General features: G+C 43.3%; 1 protein-coding gene across 2 annotated transcripts in view; it reads left to right on the top strand.

The window, feature by feature from the left end:
- Positions 1 to 26,419, top strand: part of LOC139386847 (tenascin-N-like) — a 33,645-nt gene extending 7,226 nt beyond the window's left edge. Inside the window, exons 4-18 of one of the 2 annotated variants that reach the window (XM_071132701.1) lie at positions 3,928 to 4,191; positions 4,996 to 5,178; positions 5,793 to 5,882; positions 10,397 to 10,660; positions 14,011 to 14,274; positions 15,987 to 16,250; positions 17,910 to 18,173; positions 18,892 to 19,155; positions 22,510 to 22,640; positions 23,086 to 23,224; positions 23,527 to 23,678; positions 23,836 to 23,932; positions 24,079 to 24,243; positions 24,425 to 24,588; positions 25,134 to 26,419. In XM_071132701.1, coding sequence (XP_070988802.1) covers positions 3,928 to 4,191; positions 4,996 to 5,178; positions 5,793 to 5,882; positions 10,397 to 10,660; positions 14,011 to 14,274; positions 15,987 to 16,250; positions 17,910 to 18,173; positions 18,892 to 19,155; positions 22,510 to 22,640; positions 23,086 to 23,224; positions 23,527 to 23,678; positions 23,836 to 23,932; positions 24,079 to 24,243; positions 24,425 to 24,588; positions 25,134 to 25,259 — 2,831 coding nt within the window. In that variant the 3' untranslated portion in view covers positions 25,260 to 26,419. The remainder of the gene's footprint in view (positions 1 to 3,927; positions 4,192 to 4,995; positions 5,179 to 5,792; positions 5,883 to 10,396; positions 10,661 to 14,010; positions 14,275 to 15,986; positions 16,251 to 17,909; positions 18,174 to 18,891; positions 19,156 to 22,509; positions 22,641 to 23,085; positions 23,225 to 23,526; positions 23,679 to 23,835; positions 23,933 to 24,078; positions 24,244 to 24,424; positions 24,589 to 25,133) is intronic. The other variant, XM_071132700.1, reaches the window with a different exon arrangement.
- Positions 26,420 to 26,677: the final 258 nt, after the last annotated feature.

Genomic DNA, 26,677 nt, shown 5'->3' with positions numbered 1-26,677 from the left:
CATGGTAGCTGGTCAGCTATTGCACTCAGAGATAGTAAGATTTCCAATCTGTGCTGCAAGAGAAATTTGGAGAGATTTAAAGTAATGTGCATGTAGGAACTGCTTACAACAACAACAGGGACGTGTCAAGGGGGAAGAGGGAGGCTATGTGAGTTTATGAGTTAGATTTGGAGGATAAATATTATGAGTATAGGACAAAAGCTACAGTAAACTGAGACATTTTCTGTTTTGTGTGATCAGACCTTGAGGTGCATCATCATCACCAATGCTGTTTTCTTTTTAGTGACCATCAAAAGCAATGCTAATGCCTTTATAGATTTGTACATTGATAAAGAACTCAGACACACATTTCAAATAAATCATCTAGAGAAAACCTAAATTGTTTTATTCTGCCCACAAAAGGCCTTGGTGAATTTCTGTGGATTTTTAAAAGCCAGATCAATGTCCTACAGATGCTGCATGTGGATTTGGTCTGCTTTCCATGTACGTCTCCTGAGTTGTCCCTTAACACTCTTTTCACCATGGTACAGTAGACTCAGTAAAAACAGGACCTTATGTGAGTCACTGAAAAGTGGGATGTCTCACACCGACAAATGACAGTTCCATGCAGAAATGTACATTCAGATTTCTGCTTCACATTTGAGAATCACGTCCATTTTCAAATTGGTGGTCTTGACTATTATTTGAATAACATACTGTACCCTTTAGCAATGCCCAAATGCATTGACATTATGTATGGTCACTTTTAACTACATGGAAACAGTACATGTGCTTCCCCACTTGTTTTTCATATTAATCACGACAGAGAACACTGAGCAGCACACGTTTGGCCCAGTTGATGGAAGTCCTACTTACAGTTGTCTCAAAAAACGTTTAACACCATAATGATGTGTCTTTGGCTGAGAACCTGCCGCTGTATGGCAGCATTCGCGCAAAACTGAAAGCGCGAACCCCTGCTTTTAATCAGGGCAAGGCGACCAGAAACATGACCGAATACAAACAGTGTAGGTATTCCCTCCGCAAGGCAATCAAACAAGCTCTCAGTATAGAGACAAAGTAGTCGCAATTCAACGGCTCAGACACGAGAGGTATGTGGCAGGGTCTACAGTCAATCACTGACTACAAAAAGAAAACCAGCCCCGTTGCGGACCCCGATGTCTTGCTCCCAGACAAACTAAACAACTTCTTTGCTCGCTTTGAGGACAATACAGTGCCACCAACACAGCCCACTACCAAAACCTGCGGGCTCTCCTTCACCGCAGCCAACATGAGTAAAACATTTAAACGTGTTAACCCTCGCAAGGCTGCCGGCCCAGACGGCATCCCTAGCCGTGTCCTCAGAGCATGCACAGACCAGCTGGCTGGTGTGTTTACGGACATATTCAATCAATCCCTATCCCAGTCTGCTCTTCCCACATGCTTCAAGAGGGCCACCATGTTCCTGTTCCCAAGAAAGCTAAGGTAACTGAGCTAAATGACTATTGTAGCACTCACTTCCGTCATCATGAAGTGCTTTGAGAGGCTAGTCAAGGATCATATCACCTCCACCCTACCTGACACCCTAGACCCCCTCAAATTTGCTTACCGCCCCAATAGGTCCACAGACGACGCAATGGCAATCACACTGCACACTGCCCTAACCCATCTGGACAAGAGGAATACCTATGTAAGAATGCTGTTCATCGACTACAGCTCAGCATTTAACACCATAGTACCCTCCAGACTCGTCATCTCGACCCCGCCCTGTGCAACTGGGTCCTGGACTTTCTGACGAGACGCCCCCAGGTGGTAGGAAACAACATCTCCACCCCACTGATCCTCAACACTGGGGCCCCACAAGGGTGAGTTCTCAGCCCTCTCCTGTACTCCCTGTTCACCCATGACTGCATGGCCATGCGTACCTCCAACTCAATCATCGAGTTTGCAGACGACACTACAGTGGTAGGCTTAATTACCAACAACGACGAGGCGGCCTACAGGGAGGAGGTGAGGGCCCTTGGAGTGTGGTGTCAGGAAAATAACCTCACACTCAACGTCAATAAAACAAAGGAGATGATCGTAGACTTCAGGAAACAGCAGAGGGCACCCCCCTATCCACATCGACAGGACACTAGTGGAGAAGGTGGAAAGTTTTAAGTTCGTCTGCGTACATATCACAGACAAACTGAAATGGTCCACCCACACAGGCAGCGTGGTGAAGAAGGCGCAACAGCGCCTCTTCAATCTCAGGAGGCTGAAGAAATTGGGCTTATCACCAAAAACACTCACAAACTTTTACAGATGCACAATCGAGAGCATCCTGTCGGGCTGTATCACCGCCTGGTACGGCAACTGCTCCGCCCACAACCGTAAGGCTCTCCAGAGGGTAGTGAGGTCTGCACAACGCATCACCGGGGAAAAACTACCTGCCCTCCAGGACACCTACACCACCCGATGTCACAGGATGGCCAAAAAGATCATCAAGGACATCAAACGCTGCCTGTTCACCCTGCTATCATCCAGAAGGCGAGGTCAGTACAGGTGCATCAAAGTTGGGACCGAGAGACTGAAAAACAGCTTCTATCTCAAGGCCATCAGACAGTTAAAAGGCCATCACTAACATTGAGTGGCTGCTGCCAACATACTGACTCAAATCTCTAGCCACTTTAATAATTAAAAATTGGATGTAATAAATGTTTCACAAGTCACTTTAAACAATGCCACTTTATCTAATGTTTACACACCCTACATTACTCATCTCATATGTATATACTGTACTCTGTACCATCTACTGCATCTTGCCTATGCCGTTCAGCCATTGCTCATCCTTATATTTATATGTACATATTCTTATTCATTCCTTTGTTGTTGTGAAATTGTTAGATTACTTGTTAGATTTTACTGCATGGTCAGAACTAGAAGCATAAGCATTTCGCTACACTCGCATTAACATCTGCTAACCATGTGTATGTGACCAATAAAATATGATTTGATTTGGTGATTTGATTTGTAGATGTATGATTCTCTTCTTTATGAAGTCCAAACATAATTTCATAATTTTCTTCTTCAAAATATGCCTCCCTCGTTATCAATCAGTGAGGACAAAAATGTCAGTTCCATTTGCTTTTTCCGAATGGTTAGATGTTCATTTATTTGTACTTTTAGCTGTTCTGAAATATTATTTAAGGGCATAATTGTTACTGGCAGTGGCTGTAGAAAACGGCAGCAAAAGTTGTATTAACTGCCACTGGATGGAAATGCTCCTGCTGAAGAGACAGAAAACATTGAGCTTCCTGCCTTTAACATATGGAACAAGGTCCAAGCCTACTGTGAATTCTTTCCTGGTAAATGTGGTCTCCTTAGCACCTATTTCATATTTCCCCCAATGTACACATGCTTTTTCTGCACTTTAATTCCTCGAATTCAGCACATACGCTCGGTCGTCTGTGTCCGTATTTCCCTGTATCCGCAGGAATATCTTGGCTTGGAAAGTTTGCTTCATACACTGCTGACTGGCCGTCTCCTGGGCTCTTATTCATGTTATTGAAGAGTCCCCCCATACTGTCTGATTCGCCCGACCCTATTTCCACCATCTTGATTGAAGGATCGTGTCTAGATACAGTATCACGCTGTAACTGCAGAAAATGAATATATTTTCCCCAATTTTCTAAATGGTGTTTTCCTTAAATCAGATATGTTATTTCTGTCAGAGTTACATTGAGTGAAGTGTGAAAAGAGTATAAAGGAGAGAGCAATAACATAGTGAACTTAGTACACCTACTGACTTCGCCAAGAGGTCCGGAATTCTTGGCGTAACAACTGAAGTGTTGGACTGACAGGCCCCCATGTTTATCCTGGTTGGGGCTACCCCTCAAATTCATCACAATAACATAGTGAGTAACATAAAGTTTTGAACCTTAACTAATCATACCTCTGTGTCCCCCTCAGTGTCGGGCCCTAACGGCCTGCGTCTGGTAAGGGTGACTGATAATTCTCTGTTGGTGGAATGGGAGGCTGTGAAAGCAGCAGAGTACTACATCCTGACCTGGCACCCTGAGGGCAATGAGGCAGAGCTGGAGCGGTTCACCGTGCCCAACACAGAGACCTCCTACCTGATCACAGGACTCAGCCCAGGTGTCACCTACATAGTGCAGGTGTACGCTGTCATCAAGGAGATCCAGAGCGAGGGGGACAGGATTGAGGCGACCACAGGTAAGGGAGTGAAGTGAACTACAGAGGAAAGTACAGTATGTTTCTCATAACATTGATTTTCATATTTTACTCAAAAGTCCAGGTGCTTTTGTTTGTGGTAAGTGGTTCTGAATGCCAATTTAAATGTCCTGTCGTCACATAAAACTCTCTATGTACAGATCACCCCAATAATCCTGAATACTGTTTGTACTAAGTGATTCACTTAGTGATCGTTTGCTTACCATTAGGTTTAAGGTAATTACACCAGTCAGCCTAATTAAAAGGAAATGAAGCTGTAGACACATTTTATGGAAAGAGAGACACAGAGCACCGAGCCTTGGGCCCTGGGCTCTGCTGTGCGGTTAGCCATGGAAAACATCTCAGTGCATGACATTCCTGTCTGGGTATGAGAAAAGGCCTGATCATCCGGCTATGATGAAGAATTAGCGTGAGACAAACAGTTCTCAGTCACACAATATGCTTAACTTCAAACGTTATCCCTTTCAAATGGTTTTAAATTAAAAAAAATCTGATTATAAAGAACTGTTAAAGAACATTAGCCAGACTATTTTCCCTGGCCTGGAATGGATTTATATGCAAAATCACATATAGGAAACCTCATAGAAACCAGTAGGAAACATGCCCTGGTCCTTGGTTCTGTATGATAGCGATGACACTCTTGGGTACCCTATTAGACGTCTCTCATAACTTGTATCTAACTATAACACCATTAGTGACAATTTATATGTCAACGCAGGTGACATTTAAATGGCTAAATGTCATTATTCTGGCATATTCTAATGAGACTATGTTGAACCTACACAGAGGTGTCTGGTATTGATGGTATCCGAGTATTGGGCCAGACTGAGGACTCTATCCAGGTGGACTGGCAGAACCCTGCAGCACCTCTGGACCATTTCAGACTGACCTATGCTAACCCTGACGGGCAGGAGGAGGAGCAGAACGTACCAATGAGTGCAGAGGCCAGGACCACCCACACCATCGTAGGTATGTCATTTAAATTGGAGAACACCGTCTGAAATAGATTTGAATAGAATAGTGTGAGGCCCAATGCAGGACATGAGAATCGGGTACAGGGAGTGAACCATTTAATACAGACGGACATGTAACGGAACAGGGACAGCGTCTGGACATAAACACGACACAACAAAATGCTACTACAGGGAACAACACAGAGGAGCAGACATATACACAGGAGCAATCAACACAGTGAGGGAGTCCAGGTGAGCCCAATGAGCAGAGCTGCGCGTAATGATGGTAACAGGTGCTTATGATGACGGGTAGCCTGGCACCCTTGAGCACCAGGGAGGGGGAGCGGGAGCAGGCATGACAAATAGTCCATCATATTTTACAACCTTTGAATAGAATAGGACTTCATGTTTTACAACTGTTACCTGTGTAACTGTCTGTTCCCTAATGGTCTCCACCTCTCCCCATTTGCGCAGAACACGCATAACCCTTTGAGTATTCACAGATCTATGTACCCGTAACGGCTAATCATTCAATTGTGTTCAAGTGTATTGTGGTAGATTAAGAACCTTGAACTACTATGAGGTTTTGCAAACCTGTATGCTTACTTGCCTTGTGTGTGTGTTATACAGGACTGCAACCTGGCACTGAGTACCTCATCACAGTGCAAGGCATCAAAGGGACCATCGAAGGGAAAGCCTCCTTCGCCACCGGGGTCACAGGTGACTGCTGCTGATACTAAACAACAGAGACTTTCTGGGGGTTTCAGAAAGTGAGGAGACAGTGTCTTCGTCCCAAATGGCCCCCTATTCCCTATATAGTGCACTACTTTTGACCAGTGAGCCCTGGTCAGAAGTAGTTCATAGGGAATAGGGTGCCACCTGGGACATGGGTACTGTATCCAACATCAGCGAGCGGTAACCACCCTCTGTGGCCCACTGGACCATAGTCCAACTCAAAACCACATGTGGGGGGGACGATCTCAATGGACATTGAAAGGACTATAACCAAATCAAAATGATGTAGAAATTATAATAGACCTTCATTTATAGTCTCTTTTCACTCTGTCCAGCTTGCTAATAGTCATCGCAATGGAAGCTAGACTGTCAGGGAGCATCGAAAATTCCAAAAGCGATAGATAAAGGACTATTTTTGCACATTTTGACGGCAAGGCAATATAATCCATTTTAAGTGCGGCCCCCTGGACCTCGTTGAAGACCGAATGTGGCCTGCAGAGAAAATGAGTTTGACACTTCTGCTCTAAACCATTCCCAACTCTACTGTGAGAACAGCGGAGTAAAATAGGCACAGTATGTGTTAGAGTCCGTAGCTTGATAAAGTACAGTACTGTACCCTGGTATTAGGTCTCACTATAACCGCCAATGATAGTAGAATATGAACGTGGTCAGGAAGACTAATAATTATGGGTAGTGATTATGGGTCATAAATCACAGTTTAATAATCTGGACAGATTCTAATGATCGTGGTAAGAGTGTCTGGATCAGGATCCGAGCCCTAAGGTCAGTGTAGTTCATGATTTACATAAGCCACCTGGTCCTTTAAAAATATGAACATGGGAATCACTTATTTGGATCTCACAAGCATTCTCTTGAGTATTTTGCGTGAGGATGAATTCATAAAGGATGTTAACTTCTACAGCCGGTCCTGCCAACCCGATACCTGCCACTTATTTGACCGACTGAAATGACAGCTTGGCCTGCTCCTTTTGTTGGCTGTTTATTTCAGGAGATGTATTACAGTAGTTCAAAAGCAGAGCTGTCCCAGTCTCATTACGGTGATGGTGCTTTAGTTTTCTCAACCCTCAGGTGACATTTAATGGGTTTCATTTGGGAGTTAACCATTGTAGCGTTTCCAGTTTGATGGTTGTCAGGTGTCTTTCCATTACCTCACACATCCTTCTTCACAGAGCTAATCTTCACACAAGACAAGGTGGCCTGTCTCAACTTCCACCACGGAAACCTTCACTTGAGGAGTTGCACGAAAGGCTTATAGTGATTTTGGAAGTTGGAACTCCAGAGTTCCCTTAGATAGGCGTAGAATTGTTTCAAGATGAGTGTGTGGGCCGGGAACTTTTAAAAGGTCACCTATTATTGCTACTGCCCAGTTTGTTCTCCTCAGAGCGATATAGTCACACACGCGATAGAAAAACAGGAAAATTCGAACATAATAGCAATCACATAGAGGCAGTTTATTGTGACTGTCTGTGAGTATATGAGCCTCCTAATAACCGTACAGAGTATGAAACGGTATCCTGTGGGGCCATCCCTGACAGCTCACATTATGTAAGCCTCAATTAGAGGAGCTTTGTTCCTTCCTCTCAGCAAGTTATACATTACAGAACATTTTCTCACAAGTGGCCGGTCCACTTACAACAAGAGGGGGAAATGGCTTTTCAAGTCCTCTCTCTTTCAGGAAAGATCTGCTATTTATTTACTGTGAAAATCAGCTAGAGTGCATTGTCTTCTTTTATTGAATGGCATTATAGTATTTTGTGAAACAAATGTCTCTCTTCTCCTGTCATAAATCATAAATCCTTATTTCATAGACAATGAAACGGTGGACTAGAATGTTAGACCTTGTAACGTGTGCACGGTTCCTGCGTCAGTATTGTTGCCAGGGCTCAGTAAGGAGAGATAAATTGTAGCAACCTGAAAGCATTCGGGACAAGCCAAAATCAACAGAATTGCTACCTGTCACAGTAACCTGCCAGAGGATTGTAAGGCTCATAAACACAACATAGTAGTCTACTGGTGCTACCGCATCAGATTCAATAAGGTTTACACAGGAGCGGCCATATAACTAGAAGCAGATGCATGGCTAGGTGAAAGTCAGGGAAAGTGTTTATTCTTCATCATGGTCCCTGGACTCTAAGGCCATGTGGAGCTGTGCAGTACAGCTGGGCTGCAGTCAGTGATGTGGGCGGAGGAGTACTCTGGCATCTTTCAGAGTTAGTCTGAGGCACTGAAGTTACTAATCTCTCCTGCCACCTAATTGCAGTGTGGATGGACTCACGTACAGACTGACCCACATGGGACGAATTGCACCCTTCTGGCTCCTCGAGCACTCGACTTTCTGCTGTCATTGTCCGTTTAAATAAAGCTTGTGAATGGGAACAAACTACTAGCAGCTTTCTCCCCAGCCTGTAAGGATGGTGAGGAGGCCTACTGATGGATAAGCTGTTTTCCACATGGTAAACCGCAACCGGTGTTTTGTAGTCTCCCCACTCAGCTACCGTGGCAGTAGAACCTTGAGCTATCCAAAGCCGTCATACATCACGACATGGCCTCGCCAAACGTGGTCTCTTCCCACGGAAACATAACACCTACCAACGTGCTGATCTGTTTAAGCGTGAGCAACCAAACATGGGAAAGGATCAGAAAGCTGTGGCACGTGTGGCTGTCTGCATTTTTAACTCCTACACGGTACATAGGGCTTTCTCCGAGGCTACTGATACTATGTGTAACTTATTTGCATTTTCTTGTGATTAACCCCTGTCAGCTTGTCAAGCAATGTACCCACATACAGTGGCAAAAAGACAGCAGCTAAACCTTGTAAGTGCCTCCCGATGCCGGCACTCTCTCTTTGGACGCATCAATAATCCGTTTTCATGATGCGGATAGCGTGGTGACATAGAGCTGACCTTGGAGGAGTCGCAGAGGGATAGCCTAAATGATGATTGCTTTTACATGTCTTCTCACTTCCTCTCTCTGTCTGGCTGCTGATGCCACTGATGCTTGCCTTCCCTGACCCCCGTAGAGCTGCAAGCTCCATTCCCCTCACTCACCCTGCTCTGCTGGATGCTCCTCTCTGGATCCTCCCTGTCAGTCTGCTCACATCCGCCATATATCTTCTCTGTCCCATGATACTTTAAGCCCCTTGACTTCCTCGTCATAGAGAGAGCGTGCCCCAGCAAGCATGGGCCCCATCTGGGTATTTGGTTGGCAAGGTGGGCACAGGCTAGCCCACATCAAGCCCACACCAGCCCAACACGGGCTAATCCACAGTAATTCCATATCAGCCCAACAGAGACTATCCCAGCGTGGGTTAGCCCACACCAAGCCCACACCAGCCGACACAGGTTAGCCCACACCAAGCCCAACACAGTCTATCCCAAACCAGTCCCAGCTAGAGGCGGGGGCTCATTCAAATATTTAGTTCCAGTTAAAGCGTTCTGTTGTGTAATGCCCACATGTTTTAAAATCTTGTTTACAGCCAATGATGAAGTCTCAAAAAATATTTAAATAACATACAGTATGAGTTAATAGTTTCTCTTGTAAAAATCTATGTATTAGAGATGGGCATTTCGAGTCTTTTCGGTGAGCTGGCGCATTTGGCTCTTCGTTCATGATGTTAAAAAATAGCAAATCTCCAATGTAAAGCCCTTAGGCCGTAGGCTGCCCGTAGGCTGCCCGTAGGCTGCCCGTAGGCTGCCTTTATGTCAGATCATGAAATGCAAGTTCAAAATATTTTTTTATTTGGCCAAATTCTTAGATGGCCTGTAGTTATTATTGTTAATATTTTTTTCATGCACTGAAAAAATGTGCATGGACCAGCATGACGTGCTGTTTATTGTTTCTGCAGTGAGGATTCACCTTTAGAGAATTATGTTGTAAATTAGCTGAAGGGAGGATGGCTCATAATAATGTCCGGAACAGAGCAAATGGAATGGCATAAAACACCTGGAAACCATGTGTTTGATGTATTTGATACCATTCCATAAATTCTGCTCCAGCCATTACCACGAGCCCGTCCTCCCCAATTAAGGTGCCACCAACCTCCTGTGGTAGTAGCAGTATGCAAATCAGGGAGCCAAATGAAGACCTGTGCTGGGAAAATATTGGCTTATTTCAGGCAAAGTAAGGACTGCCTTCAACAGATATGAACTGCCCACACAAATGCCTTAGGGACCAATGTGAAGCTGATGAGCAAAGGCGCATTGGCAACCTATATGTGGTCAATATTTTTACTCGCATTGGGCCAACATTGTGCCAATGTAGATGTATATGCTGGGTCTGCGTTCCTCTTCCAGCCTGCTCCTAGGGTCTCTGTCTGCTCCTCACAGGAGTGAAGAGCCCAACAGAAAATCATTTGACCGACTTGGATAAAAGAAATGTTTGATTGGTGTTTTATAAACCACATACCTGAGTGTCCTTATAGAAAATAGTGATTCTTCATACAACGTCTTCTCTGCCTACATCCTCATATATGTCAACAGATCTTGACGATCCTACTAACCTCTTGACCAAAGAAGTGACAGAGGATACCGCTACCGTGGAATGGCAGAAGGTACAAGCAGAGATCGACGGCTACGTGATCAGCTACAGCTCTGCGGAGGGCTCCAGTGGGGAGATCTCTGTTGGGCCAGACAGCACCTCATACAGGCTGACTGGGCTGAGGCCTGGAGTTATCTACACAGTCTACATTGGGGCTGTCAAGGGCTCCCGGGTCAGCAGGAAGAGCTCCACAGAAGCTGAGACAGGTAAACTGTTAACCAAATGCCTGACTTGTTTTTGTTTCAGTTCTTGAAATAGTCTTAAGTGATGTCTGTCTTTATACTTTGATCCTGATGGCTTGTGGATGAATGGGAGAGAACTTGTGCAAGAGGACATTTTTTTAATGTTGGGGTCTTGTGGATAGTTCTTAGGGCTGTATTTTCACTTTTTAAGGGATGCACTTTACAAAATGACAACATGGTACAACAAAAAAACAGCCAGCCAGACTTTCACCCTCAGCACTTTTGTGAATATTTATCTACTTTACATCTTTTCCAAGAGGGAAACTCTTGCTCAGACCTGTGCTGGGCAAGCTATTTAAAGTAATTAGGTAGACACTTCTTTTGAAATGAGTTTATCATAACCTATAGCTGTGGAGCATGTTTGTGGAAATGTTTTAGAGACATTTAAGGAGAGCTTAAGGGAGCTAGAAATGGTTCCTTCCTCATTTAATTCTGCTCATTTGAAAGAAACACCAAACATATGCTTCCCTTGTGTGTCAATGTGATGGGATAAAAGGAGGAAGCAGTAACGGCTTGGTGGGGCTGTTTCAATAACCCCTCGGTTCACCTAACTATTTGTTTAACTTTCACTTACTGGCAATCCAGTCAGCAAAATACTATCAAATACTTGAGATCAACGTTATACATAAAGGAAAGGGAGAGAGAGAGAGAGAGAGAGAGAGAGAGACGCAGAGTGAGAGAGAGAGACGGGGAGAGATAGAGAGAGAGAGAGAGAGAGAGAGAGATGGAGAGAGAGAGAGAGAGAGAGAGAGATGGAGAGAGAGAGACAGAGAGAGAAAGAGAGAGAGAGAGAGAGAGAGAGAGAGAGAGAGAGAGAGAGAGGAGAGTGCCTTTTAACTGCTGTTTATGGCATTAAAACAGAAGGCTCAAGTACTATGCCAGCTGACACCCACCATCAGGAAATACAGGCTATAGATAAGCACTGTGTAGGAAATCTCCTCTTGGCTCTCATAGCGCAGAAATATCACACCCAGTGGTATATACTTTCCGTATCAGTGTATACATTTCCTCCCCCACAATCCCATTGATACCAAAAGTAAACAATATGCTACATTAGGTTGTAGGTGAGGTTTGGTCGTCTGGCCTCCAGGGACTGTTGGTGTGCGACATTGGAAGCCTATTGGATGCCTACAGCTGCATTGTCATGGACGCCTGCTTCAGTGAGAAAATGAAACAGACATAGTACACTAACCTGTCCCATAAGTCAAACAACGGGATTCCACATGGATACAAACATCTGAGAGGGGTGAAATTCAAGCAGGGCTCCCCATGTTTCCCATGTTTTGTCTGCTGACTGGATGGGGGTAGGTTGGGGAAGGCTAGGATTACTGGATCAGTAAACGTAAATGAACTGTGACACAGGACCAATGGAAGGTGGTACACAGAGCTTTCTGCTCTCAAACAAGTGTTAACAACTGGTAACAAACAGGGTGGTGGTACAGTGCCTTGCGAAAGTATTCGGCCCCCTTGAACTTTGCGACCTTTTGCCACATTTCAGGCTTCAAACATAAAGATATAAAACTCTATTTTTTTGTGAAGAATCAACAACGAGTGGGACACAATCATGAAGTGGAACGACATTTATTGGATATTTCAAACTTTTTTAACAAATCAAAAACTGAAAAATTGGGCGTGCAAAATTATTTAGCCCCCTTAAGTTAATACTTTGTAGCGCCACCTTTTGCTGCGATTACAGCTGTAAGTCGCTTGGGGTATGTCTCTATCAGTTTTGCACATCGAGAGACTGACATTTTTTCCCATTCCTCCTTGCAAAACAGCTCGAGCTCAGTGAGGTTGGATGGAGAGCATTTGTGAACAGCAGTTTCCAGTTCTTTCCACAGATTCTCGATTGGATTCAGGTCTGGACTTTGACTTGGCCATTCTAACACCTGGATATGTTTATTTTTCAACCATTCCATTGTAGATTTTGCTTTATGTTTTGGATCATTGTCTTGTTGGAAGACAAATGTCCGTCCCAGTCTCAGGTCTTTTGCAGACTCCATCAGGTTTTCTTCCAGAATGGTCCTGTATTTGGCTCCATCCATCTTCCCATCAATTTTAACCATCTTCCCTGTCCCTGCTGAAGAAAAGCAGGCCTAAACCATGATGCTGCCACCACCATGTTTGACAGTGTGGATGGTGTGTTCAGGGTGATGAGCTGTGTTGCTTTTACGCCAAACATAACGTTTTGCATTGTTGCCAAAAAGTTCAATTTTGGTTTCATCTGACCAGAGCACCTTCTTCCACATGTTTGGTGTGTCTCCCAGGTGGCTTGTGGCAAACTTTAAACGACACTTTTTATGGATATCTTTAAGAAATGGCTTTCTTCTTGCCACTCTTCCATAAAGGCCAGATTTGTGCAATATATGACTGATTGTTGTCCTATGGACAGAGTCTCCCACCTCAGCTGTAGATCTCTGCAGTTCATCCAGAGTGATCATGGGCCTCTTGGCTGCATCTCTGATCAGTCTTCTCCTTGTATGAGCTGAAAGTTTAGAGGGACGGCCAGGTCTTGGTAGATTTGCAGTGGTCTGATACTCCTTCCATTTCAATATTATCGCTTGCACAGTGCTCCTTGGGATGTTTAAAGCTTGGGAAATCTTTTGTATCCAAATCCGGCTTTAAACGTCTTCACAACAGTATCTCGGACCTGCCTGGTGTGTTCCTTGTTCTTCATGATGCTCTCTGCGCTTTTAACGGACCTCTGAGACTATCACAGTGCAGGTGCATTTATACGGAGACTTGATTACACACAGGTGGATTGTATTTATCATCATTAGTCATTTAGGTCAACATTGGATCATTCAGAGATCCTCACTGAACTTCTGGAGAGAGTTTGCTGCACTGAAAGTAAAGGGGCTGAATAATTTTGCACGCCCAATTTTTCAGTTTTTGATTTGTTAAAAAAGTTTGAAATATCTAATAAATGTCGTTCCACTTCATGATTGTGTCCCACTTGTTGTTGATTCTTCACAAAAAAATACAGTTTTATATCTTTATGTTTGAAGCCTGAAATGTGGCAAAAGGTCGCAAAGTTCAAGGGGGGCGAATACTTTCGCAAGGCACTGTAGGTACACTTTAAGATAGGGTTAGTCATTGAGGTTAAATTGAACACTGATAATTAATTAAAAAATGCCTTGAAAAATGTATTTAAAAAAATACATTGTTAAAGATCTTCATGTGATAACACTGCACTGGTAGAATTACATACATATGCTTTATCATAGTTCCTAACACATCTAGCTTTTAGTGCCTGCTACTTACATAGTATGTGCTGAAACTACTGAAATTAACTCACACTCATACCTCTCCAGAACTAGATGTTCCTACTAACCTGTTGACCAGAGAAGTGACAGAAGACACAGCGACAGTAACATGGGATAAAGTCCAGGCTGAAATCGACGGCTACCTGATCAGCTACAGCTCTGCTGAGGGCTCCAGTGGGGAGATCCCTGTTGGGGCAGACAGCACCTCATACAGGCTGACTGGGCTGAGGCCTGGAGTTATCTACACAGTCTACATCTGGGCTGTCAAGGGCTCCCGGGTCAGCAGGAAGAGCTCCACAGAAGCTGAGACAGGTAAACTGTTAACCAAATGCCTGACTTGTTTTTGTTTCAGTTCTTGAAATAGTCTTAAGTGATGTCTGTCTTTATACTTTGATCCTGATGGCTTGTGGATGAATGGGAGAGAACTTCTCATCCTATGCTTTATGTAGGTCCTTTGTGCAAGAGGACATTTTTTTAATGTTGGGGTCTTGTGGATAGTTCTTAGGGCTGTATTTTCACTTTTAAAGGGATGCACTTTACAAAATGACAACATGGTACAAAAAAAAAACAGCCAGCCAGACTTTCACCCTCAGCACTTTTGTGAATATGTATCTTCTTTACATCTTTTCCAAGAGGGAAACTCTTGCTCAGACCTGTACTGGGCAAGCTATTTAAAGTAATTAGGTAGACACTTCTTTTGAAATGAGTTTATCATAGCCTATAGCTGTGGAGCATGTTTGTGGAAATGTTTTAGAGACATTTAAGGAGAGCTTAAGGGAGCTAGAAATGGTTCCTTCCTTATTTAATTCTGCTCATTTGAAAGAAACACCAAACATATGCTTCCCTTGTGTGTCAATGTGATGGGGTAAAAGGAGGAAGCAGTAACGGCTTGGTGGGGCTGTTTCAATAACCCCTCGGTTCACCTAACTATTTGTTTAACTTTCACTTACTGGCAATCCAGTCAGCAAAATACTATCAAATACTTGAGATCAACGTTATACATAAAGGAAAGGGAGAGAGAGAGAGAGAGAGAGAGAGAGAGAGAGAAAGAGAGAGAGAGAGAGAGAGAGGCAGATAGAGAGAGAGAGAGGCAGATAGAGAGAGAGAGAGAGAGAGACAGAGAGAGAGAAAGAGAGAGAGAGAGAGAGAGAGAGAGAGAGGGAGGAGAGTGCATTTTAACTGCTGTTTATGGCATTAAAATAGAAGGCTCAAGTACTATACCAGCTGACACCCACCATCAGGAAATACAGGCTATAGATAAGCACTGTGTAGGAAATCTCCTCTTGGCTCTCATAGCGCAGAAATATCACACCCAGTGGTATATACTTTCCGTATCAGTGTATACATTTCCTCCCCCACAATCCCATTGATACCAAAAGTAAACAATATGCTACCTGCTACGTAGGTGAGGTTTGGTCGTCTGGCCTCCAGGGACTGCTGGTGTGCGACATTGGAAGCCTATTTGATGCCTACAGCTGCATTGTCATGGACGCCTGCTTCAGTGAGAAAATGAAACAGACATAGTACACTAACCTGTCCCATAAGTCAAACAACGGGATTCCACATGGATACAAACATCTGAGAGGGGTGAAATTCAAGCAGGGCTCCCCATGTTTCCCATGTTTTGTCTGCTGACTGGATGGGGGTAGGTTGGGGAAGGCTAGGATTACTGGATCAGTAAACGTAAATGAACTGTGACACAGGACCAATGGAAGGTGGTACACAGAGCTTTCTGCTCTCAAACAAGTGTTAACAACTGGTAACAAACAGGGTGGTGGTAGGTACACTTTAAGATAGGGTTAGTCATTGAGGTTAAATTGAACACTGATAATTAATTGAAAAATGCCTTGAAAAATGTATTTAAAAAAATACATTGTTAAAGATCTTCATGTGATAACACTGCACTGGTAGAATTACATACATATGCTTTATCATAGTTCCTAACACATCTAGCTTTTAGTGCCTGCTACTTACATAGTATGTGCTGAAACTACTGAAATTAACTCACACTCATACCTCTCCAGAACTAGATGTTCCTACTAACCTGTTGACCAGAGAAGTGACAGAAGACACAGCGACAGTAACATGGGATAAAGTCCAGGCTGAAATCGACGGCTACCTGATCAGCTACAGCTCTGCTGAGGGCTCCAGTGGGGAGATCCCTGTTGGGGCAGACAGCACCTCATACAGGCTGACTGGGCTGAGGCCTGGAGTTATCTACACAGTCTACATCTGGGCTGTCAAGGGCTCCCGGGTCAGCAGGAAGAGCTCCACAGAAGCTGAGACAGGTAAACTGTTAACCAAATACCTGACTTGTTTTTGTTTCAGTTCTTGAAATAGTCTTAAGTGATGTCTGTCTTTATACTTTGATCCTGATGGCTTGTGGATGAATGGGAGAGAACTTCTCATCCTATGCTTTATGTAGGTCCTTTGTGCAAGAGGACATTTTTTTAATTTTGGGGTCTTGTGGATAGTTCTTAGGGCTGTATTTTCACTTTTAAAGGGATGCACTTTACAAAATGACAACATGGTACACAAAAAAACAGCCAGCCAGACTTTCACCCTCAGCACTTTTGTGAATATGTATCTTCTTTACATCTTTTCCAAGAGGGAAACTCTTGCTCAGACCTGTGCTGGGCAAGCTATTTAAAGTAATTAGGTAGACACTTCTTTTGAAATGAGTTTATCATAGCCTATAGCTGTGGAGCATGTTTGTGGAAATGTTTTAGAGACATTTAAGGAGGGCTTAAGGGAGCTAGAAATGGTTCCTTCCTTATTTAATTCTGCTCATTTGAAAGAAACACCAAACATATGCTTCCCTTGTTTGTCAATGTGATGGGGTAAAAGGAGGAAGCAGTAACGGCTTGGTGGGGCTTTTTCAATAACCCCTCGGTTCACCTAACTATGTGTTTAACTTTCACTTACTGGCAATCCAGTCAGCAAAATACTATCAAATACTTGAGATCAACGTTATACATAAAGGAAAGAGAGAGAGAGAGAGAGAGAGGCAGATAGAGAGAGAGAGACGGAGAGAGAGAGAGAGAGAGAGAGAGAGAGAGAGAGAGAGAGAGAGAGAGAGAGAGGGAGGAGAGTGCATTTTAACTGCTGTTTATGGCATTAAAACAGAAGGCTCAAGTACTATGCCAGCTGACACCCACCATCAGGAAATACAGGCTATAGATAAGCACTGTGTAGGAAATCTCCTCTTGGCTCTCATAGCGCAGAAATATCACACCCAGTGGTATATACTTTCCGTATCAGTGTATACATTTCCTCCCCCACAATCCCATTGATACCAAAAGTAAACAATATGCTACCTGCTACGTAGGTGAGGTTTGGTCGTCTGGCCTCCAGGGACTGCTGGTGTGCGACATTGGAAGCCTATTTGATGCCTACAGCTGCATTGTCATGGACGCCTGCTTCAGTGAGAAAATGAAACAGACATAGTACACTAACCTGTCCCATAAGTCAAACAACGGGATTCCACATGGATACAAACATCTGAGAGGGGTGAAATTCAAGCAGGGCTCCCCATGTTTCCCATGTTTTGTCTGCTGACTGGATGGGGGTAGGTTGGGGAAGGCTAGGATTACTGGATCAGTAAACGTAAATGAACTGTGACACAGGACCAATGGAAGGTGGTACACAGAGCTTTCTGCTCTCAATCAAGTGTTAACAACTGGTAACAAACAGGGTGGTGGTAGGTACACTTTAAGATAGGGTTAGTCATTGAGGTTAAATTGAACACTGATAATTAATTGAAAAATGCCTTAAAAAATATATTTAAAAAAATACATTGTTAAAGATCTTCATGTGATAACACTGCACTGGTAGAATTACATACATATGCTTTATCATAGTTCCTAACACATCTAGCTTTTAGTGCCTGCTACTTACATAGTATGTGCTGAAACTACTGAAATTAACTCACACTCATACCTCTCCAGAACTAGATGTTCCTACTAACCTGTTGACCAGAGAAGTGACAGAAGACACAGCGACAGTAACATGGGATAAAGTCCAGGCTGAAATCGACGGCTACCTGATCAGCTACAGCTCTGCTGAGGGCTCCAGTGGGGAGATCCCTGTTGGGGCAGACAGCACCTCATACAGGCTGACTGGGCTGAGGCCTGGAGTCATCTACACAGTCTACATCTGGGCTGTCAAGGGCTCCCGGGTCAGCAGGAAGAACTTTGTTGACGCTGAGACAGGTCACTAACTCGTCTCGTGATTCAAAGTGTTGAAAAACCCTGTAGATGTGGATGTTACTTAGAATAGGAAGTGTTTGTGTTAGATAATTCATCTGGGACTATACAAAGTAGTGTTACCAGTAAAAGTGTCAAAGAGATAATCAATCAAACTTGTCTCACATATCCTTAGTCATTCCACAACTGACCATCACAGAAAATGATATATTCTAATAATATGTATACTCAAAAATACATTACACTTCAAAATTGAAGTTTGTCTGATGTTTTTATATCTTAATGTCAAGATTAGTCCACTTTCTGCACACCATTGACTGAGTACATCCAGCTATATTCCTCAACCTCCTAAAAAATGGAAACAAATTTTCATTGCAAAGCTTGAAATGATATAGTGATAACCTTTCCCAGGTCATTTAGAATTTTGCCATATAGCTGCAGCTACAAAACAGATGGCCTGTAACATGAACTTATCTCAACAGATGATCACTTTTGAGGCCTAAAAACATCCAACAAACATTGCTATTGGGTTGTAATTCCCCAATAATTCGATATTAGTTTGTTAATTATTCTATGCAAAATACTTGTGCTACTTTTTAACAAATCCTGACATGAAAATGATCTCGCTCTTGGGAAACACAACTTTTAATCTCCCAGATGAAAAAAAAATGTAATGCATGGTAGACTGTGTATAGTAATAATCCATTTACTAATGGTTCTCCAGATTTGGATGCTCCTACTAACCTGTTGTCCAGAGAAGTGACAGAGGACACAGCTGATGTGTCGTGGGACAGACCTTTAGCGGACATTGATGGCTACCTGATCAGCTACAGCTCTGCTGAGGGCTCCAGTGTGGAGATCCCTGTTGGGGCAGACAGCACCTCCTACAGGCTGACTGGGCTGAGGCCTGGAGTCATCTACACAGTCTACATCTGGGCTGTCAAGGGCTCCCGGGTCAGCAGGAAGAGCTCCACAGAAGCTGAGACAGGTTTTCTATCTGTATTTTCATGATAATCCCACAAATTCATTGTCCAATGAGTGAGATAGTCATTTCTGAACAAGAGGTTATGGTGTTTTTGTTTTTCACCTTTATTTAACCAGATAGGCTAGTTCTCATTTAGGATAGTTCTCATAGGCTAGTTCTCATTTACAACTGCGACCTGGCCAAAAGCAAAGCAGTGCGACATACAGAGTTGTATAAACAAACATACAGTCAATAACATAATAGAAAAAGTCTATATACAGTGTATGCAAATGAGGTAAGATAAGGGCGGTAAGGCAATAAATAGGCCGTAGTGGCAAAATAATAAAAATGTAGCAATTAAACACTGGGGTGATAGATGTGCAGAAGATTAATGTGCAAGTAGAAAAAAATAACAGTACGGGGATGAGGTAGTCTAATGTGCTATTTACAGATGGGCTATGTACAGGTGCAGTGATCTGTGAGCTGCTCTGACAGCTGGTGCTTAAAGTTAGTGAGGGAGATTTGAGTCTCCAGCTTCAGTGATTTTTGCAATTTGTTCCAGTCATTGGCAGCAGAGAACTGTAAGGAAAGGCGGCCAAAGGAGGAATTGGCTTTGGGGGTGATCAGTGAAATATACCTGCTGGAGCGCGTGCTACGGGTGGGTGCTGCTATGGTGACCAGTGAGCTGAGATAAGGCGGAGCTTTACCTAGCAAATATTTATAGATGACCTGGAGCCAGTGGGTTTGGCGACAAATGAAGCGAGGGCCAGCCAATGAGAGCATACAGGTTGCAGTGGTGGATAGTATACGGGGCTTTGGTGACAAAACGGTTGGCACTTTGATAGACTGCATCCAATTGCTGAGTAGAGTGTTGGAGGCTATTTTGTAAATGACATCGTCGACGTTAAGGATCGACAGCATAGTCAGTTTTACGAGGGTATGTTTGGCAGCATGAGTGAAGGATGCTTTGGTGTGAAATAGGAAGCCGATTCTGGATAAAATTTTATTGGAGATGCTTAATGTGAGTCTGGAAGGAGAGTTTACAGTCTAGCCAGACACCTAGGTATTTGTAGTTGTCCACATATTCTAAGTCAGAACCGTCCAGAGTAGTGATGCTGGAAGTGCAGGCAGGTGTGGGCAGCGATCGGTTGAAGAGCATGCATTTAGTTTTACTTTCCTTTAAGAGCAGTTGGAGGCCACAGAAGGAGAGTTGTATGGCATTGAGGCTCGTCTGGAGGTTAGTTAACAGTGTCCAAAGAAGGGCCAGAAGTATACAGAATGGTGTCATCTGCGTAGAGGTGGATCAGAGACTCACCAGCATCAAGAGCGACATCATTGATGTATACAGAGAAAAGAGTCGGCCCGAGAATTGAACCCTGTGGCACTCCCATAGAGACTGCCAGAGGTCTGGACAACAGACCCTCCGATTTGACACAATGAACTCGGTCTGAGATGGAGTTGGTGAACCAGGCAAGGCAGTCATTTGAGAAACCAAGGCTGTTGAGTCTGCCAATAAGAATGTGGTGAGTCAAAAGCCTTGGCCAGGTCGATGAATACAGCTGCACAGTATTGTCTCTTATCAATGGCGGATATGATATCGTTTAGGATCTTGAGCGTGGCTGAGGTGCACCCATACCAGCTCGGAAACCAGAATGCATAGCGGAGAAGGTACGGTGGGATTCGAAATGGTCAATGATCTGTTTGTTATCTTGGCTTTCAAAGACCTTAGAAAGGCAGGGTAAGATAGATATAGGTCTGTAGCAGTTTGGGTCTAGTGTGTCGCCGCCCCCTTTGACAAGGGGGATATCCGCTGTAGCTTTCCAATCTTTGGGGATCTCCGACGGTACGAAAGAGAGATTGAACACGCTAGTAATAGGGGTTGCAATAATTTTGAGGGATAATTTTAGAAAGAGAGGGTCCAGATTGTCTATCCCGGCTTATTTGTAGGGGTCCAGATTTTGCAGCTCTTTCAGAACATCAGCTATCTGGATTTGCGTGAAGGAGAAATGGGGTAGGCTTGGGCGAGTGGCTGTAGGGGGTGCAGGGCTGTTGACCGGGGTAGGGTTAGCCAGGTGGAAAGCATGGCCTAGCATAGAAAAATGCTTATTGAAATTCTCAATTATCCTGGATTTATTGGTGGTGACAGTGTTTCCTAGTCTCAGTGCAGTGGGCAGCTGGGAGGAGGTGGTCTTATTCTCCATGGACTTCACAGTGTCCCAGAACTTTTTAGAGTTTGTGCTACAGGATGCAAATCTCTGTTTGAAAAAGCTAGCCTTTGCTTTCCTAACTGCCTGTGTATATTCTTTCCTAACTTCCCTGAAAAGTTGCATATCGCGGGGGCCATTCAATGCTAAGGGCAGTCAGGTCAGGGGTGATCCAAGGGCTATATCTGTTCCTGGTTCTAAATTTTATGTGGCATGCTTATTTAAGATGGTGAGGAAAGCACTTTTAAAGAATAACCAGGCATCCTCTACTGACGGAATGAGGTCAATATCCTTCCAGGATACCCGTGCCAGGTTAATTAGAAAGACCTGCTCGCTGAAGTGTTTTAGGGAGCTTTGACAGTGATGAGGGGTGGTCGTTTGACCGCAGACCCATTACAGACGCAGCCAATGAGGCAGTGATCGCTGAGATTCTGGTTGAAGACAGCAGAGGTGTATATGGAGGGCAGGTTGGTTAGGATTATATCTATGAGGGTGCCCATGTTTACAGATTTGGGGTTGTACCTGGTAGGTTCATTGATCATTTGTGTGAGACTGAGGGCATCAATCTTAGATTGTAGGATGGCCGGGGTGTTAAGCAGCACGAGCTCTGAAGATAGATGGGGAGCAATCAGTTCACATATGGTGTCCAGGGAACAGCTGGGGGCGGAAGGTGGTCTATAGCAAGCGGCAACGGTGAGAGACTTGTTTCTGGAAAGGTGGATTTTTAAAAGTAGAAGCTCAAATTGTTTGGGCACAGACCTGGATAGTAAGACAGAACTCTGCAGGCTATCTCTGCAGTAGATTGCAGTTCTATCTTGTCGGGAAATGTTAGGGATGGACATTTCAGGGTTTTTGATGGCCTTCCTACGCCAGGATTCAGACAAGGCTAGGACATCCTGTGTGGAGGCATAATCCTCTTTGAGGAGCTGTCAGGTTCCTTCGCTCTTAGTGGAATTCTGGTCAACCCAAACCAACAGTTCAAGGATCTGCTCAATATGAGATACAAACAGTGACATTTATTGGAGAATAGAGATGGAGGAATGTAAGGCATGATAAATAGTACTTCATCAGGTGTCATATTCTTATTTTGCCATCCAATTACTGCGTCTGGACATTTTCATTCATGCATTCTATTTGACTAAATGGCTTCTGTTTTGGGATGTTCTCTCCATAGAAATTGACGCACCAAAAAACCTGAAAGCATCGGATGTTAAACTGAATGTAGCTACCCTGACCTGGACTGCTCCCTTAGCCAGAATCGATGGCTACATCCTCACATTGATAGCTGAGGATGGCAGTTTGAAGGTACTAATTCTCAGTAACACACACTCTAGTTGTGGGCATGGAAATATGCAATGTCATGATATATGTATGTAGCTATAGAAACCTATTATATTAGCCAGTTGTGTTTTTTTTCGTAGCTTTCGGTATTGGAGATCACAATTTCATTTCATCCTATATGAAAGGGAAAGGAAAGGGAAAGGGGGATACCTAATCAGTTGAATGCCTTAAACTGAAATGTGTCTTCCGCATTTAACCAAACCCCTCTGAAGAGGTGCGGGGAGCTGCCTTAATCGACAAAGTTACTGTTGGCGTGCATCGTGTACAAAATACAAGTATTCTCAGTGTTATACCCCTGACCTCTAGTGGCGAAACATTTGTAAAAACCAACGTCAGTGGTCTTTAGTTCTGTGTCAGTGACTCTTCCTTGTCTCAGTGAATGATTGTAATTCCACTGTGTTCTGAATAGGCTGTGGAGAAGAAGCTGAGGGCAGGAGAGAGCAGCTTTGCCATGTCGGGCCTGGAGAAAGGAAAGAACTACATTGTTACCCTCCTTGCTTACAGAGGACCAAAGAGGAGCAGAGTGATAGAGATCACATTCAAAACAGGTACACTGTGCCCTCTATGAACATCATCCACACACCAGACTAGTCTAACTCAGTGTGGTGAGACGTTAGCATTTCACTACACTCTTGTGCTATAATTTCAATTTGATTAGTAATGTTTCATTTCTTTCTCATCTTACAATTAATTGGTCACTTGTGAAATATAACTGAAAGCCAACTTTCAGGGCAATTAGCTTGCTGCTATATCAGAGTAAATTACTTGACACATCGTTACATATTTTTTTTCCCCTGAACCCCATAACGGTTATAGTTTACTGGCATCATTGCACTTGTATCCTTCACAGTGGGTTTGTTGTACCCATTCCCCATGGACTGTACTCAGATTAAGAAGAATGGTAACGTGGCAAGTGGAATCTACACCATTTACGTCAACAGTGATCGCACCAAGCCCATGGAGGTGTACTGTGACATGGACACTGATGGCGGTGGATGGGTGGTACGCTCAAGCTAAAGTACATTTTGATTGATGGTATTGATGACTGAAAGAAAAAAACGGTCTGGATAGATGGACCATCGATTTAAGTGGTCAATCAAACTATCAATCAAATTTGTGTGTGAGCAGAGACTGAGATCTACAGTACATCACTCCCCAGGTGTTCCAGAGACGCAACAATGGACAGATGGACTTCATGAAGCGCTGGAGACAGTACATGGCTGGTTTTGGGAACATGACTGATGAATTTTGGCTTGGTTAGTACTGTATAAACATCATTTTCATCTCCTGTATCTCAATAGGACTGTTATGTTCCTTGGAGTTCCTCTCATGGAATTGATATTGACGATAATGATGATGTAAATGTAATAAGTCCTCAAAGTTCTCTTACTCTAACCCACAGGTCTGGACAATATCTATGAGCTGACCAATACTCCCACGCAGTACGAGCTGCGAGTGGACCTTGGTGTGGGTTCAGAGAAGGCCTATGCTGTCTATGACAACTTCAAGATAGCCCCGGCTAAGCAGAAGTTCAATCTGACCATCGGTGAATACAGTGGAACAGCAGGTGGACCATCTCTTTGCATCTTTCTAACAATTTGTTGAGGAATACAAGCATAAATATTCCACACATTAAACAAACTCAGGGCTCCAACCCACACACATAACCAATTACCACACAGCTGTGACTGTAATGAATAGAATTTTCACAATGGATGCTGTGAATCAGGTATATGATTGTTTTCCAGGCGATGCCATGAGCTACCATCAAGGTCGCCCCTTCTCCACGGTTGACAATGACAATGACATTGCTCTTGGTAACTGTGCCCTGACACATCGTGGTGCATGGTGGTACAAAAACTGTCACCTTGCCAACCTCAACGGCAAATTCGGAGACAAAAGACACAGCATGGTAAGACTTGTGCGGCATAGTTTTTTGGGGGTGTAGTGCAAGATCGTACAAGCAGATGGCGCTGATAGCATAATACAGAATCCATGGTAGTTGCACGTGAGCGTCTGGTAGGGGTTTTCTATTCTTAGTGTGAAATGGCTGTCCTAGATTTATCAGCTTCCATAAAGGTACACTTTTCTCAAAAAGCCTTATAAATAGGTGTTTATAGCTAACTTTCATTCTCAGGGAGCCTAACAAGAACTGTTTTGTGTCTGCATGAAGAACGCTGAGAGGAAATGGGAGGGAATTGTTTTGTCATATCAAGTTATACCATGCCTCTCTTAATGAGATGCAAAATACGTTTGTGTCAGTATTGATGAAGACATCACCGGCACAGATAGAACTTGATAGAAGTTTCATTAAGGATCATTCTATATTTTACCTTATTTTGATAGATATGAGACAGTATGAAATCCTCTTCAGTGTGAAGCAGTTACTAGTATCAGGAAACATCTGGCTGACTGTGGCTAATGTGTAGTCCTGTCTCTCTTTCTAACCTCTACCAGGGTGTGAACTGGGAGCCATGGAAGGGTCACCTGATGTCTCTTGATTTCACTGAGATGAAGATTCGGCCTGTGGCCACTGCCAGGAAGAGGAGGTCGCTTAGAAGCAGTATAGCTCCCAGAAAATAGTCCCTCTGATGAACTAAAGCAGTCAATGGGAACCTCATTACAAACCAGGCAAAGTAGCTAGAACCTCAAACCAGGAACATCAATCTATCTCAGAACTATTGTAACTTACTTTATGTTAACATATCATATGGCTGCAGCCATAAACGTCTTTATTTTCCATAGGATATTTGTATTATATTGGTTTATTTCATATATATTATGAACAAGTGAACTGCAACTTTCACTGTATAGTGTTATCACATGGGCAAAGTAAAAGGATTTCGTATCTTGGCTCTGTCCTAAAGCGGCATTCCTCGCAGACGTAGATTCTTAGCAAATGACCTCTGTCCTATTGTACTGTATATGATTACATTTTATAGGCTGGCTCCATGGCATAAAACAGTCACCACATTCATAACACTGTCTGCTCCTATTATGCATAATCAGTTAGATCACCCAATGATACCGTGTTTTTAGACTAGTTATACTGCTCTTGTTCACATTCATAACATAGCATAGACCCTGACTCTCTGTTCTAAGTTCTGGTCTCTGGCCTACAGAGTTAGCTACATTTCACATTTCAGATGTTATGCATAAGAAATAGAATGTATGACATGCTCCTTTGTAAGATTGTATTTTCAAGTGTGTATTGTAATTGTGTCGTTCCACGAAGAGTGCCTTTTGCGTCCCTTTGATATTTTAAGGAGAAATTAAAAGCCTGCTATATTAAATGAAGTGCCCTTTAATATAGACCACATGGAAAATTAAATCAATCGGATTCCTAAAATGAATATTGGCTCGCTAAAATGCCAAAATTCAGCATTTTGACATGTCCCTCCATCCACCCTGTGTCACTTCTAGGAAGATTTTAACCCACTTAATCCCAAAATGTCTCCAAGTTTCACCATCATTGTAAAGCCCTACTTAAAGTGTTGCTATGACAGTCATTTCTGAAGACTATTATGTATTTGTGATTAGTGATTCATTTACATCTGTCCCTCGTTTTAAGGTCAACACTGTTATGTGAACTGAACACGGTTTTTGCATTACATTGAATATCTAATAGTCAAATCATAGAGTAAAATCTTTTATTGGCCATTTTCTGGTGTTGTGGTGTCAAGCATAACATGTCAACCTTTTTACCCATAGATTGACAGGCTATAAATGTTTCAACAAGTTCATTTTTTGGTGAAGCTTGCATTCAATTGCCACTGCCTGTTGCACACAACATACTTCCGTTCCTCCTGTCACAAAGGGATTTATGGCTGACTTCAGAAGAAATTGTCAGCCCTGTTATGGCCATCCCTGTTACTTTATTTCACACTTAATAGGCATTTACTATAGTCATTTGAGATGGGAAAACATGATATTCATGAAGTTGAATGCTAAATAACAAAATGTTCAAGTTAGGTGAAATCAAACTTTCTCTTTTTTTCTTA

The sequence above is a fragment of the Oncorhynchus clarkii genome, chromosome 28, assembly GCF_045791955.1.
Source record: "Oncorhynchus clarkii lewisi isolate Uvic-CL-2024 chromosome 28, UVic_Ocla_1.0, whole genome shotgun sequence".
Taxonomy (NCBI): domain Eukaryota; kingdom Metazoa; phylum Chordata; class Actinopteri; order Salmoniformes; family Salmonidae; genus Oncorhynchus; species Oncorhynchus clarkii.
Note: the sequence above shows the minus strand (reverse complement) of the source record. Positions and strands in the feature narration are given on the sequence as shown.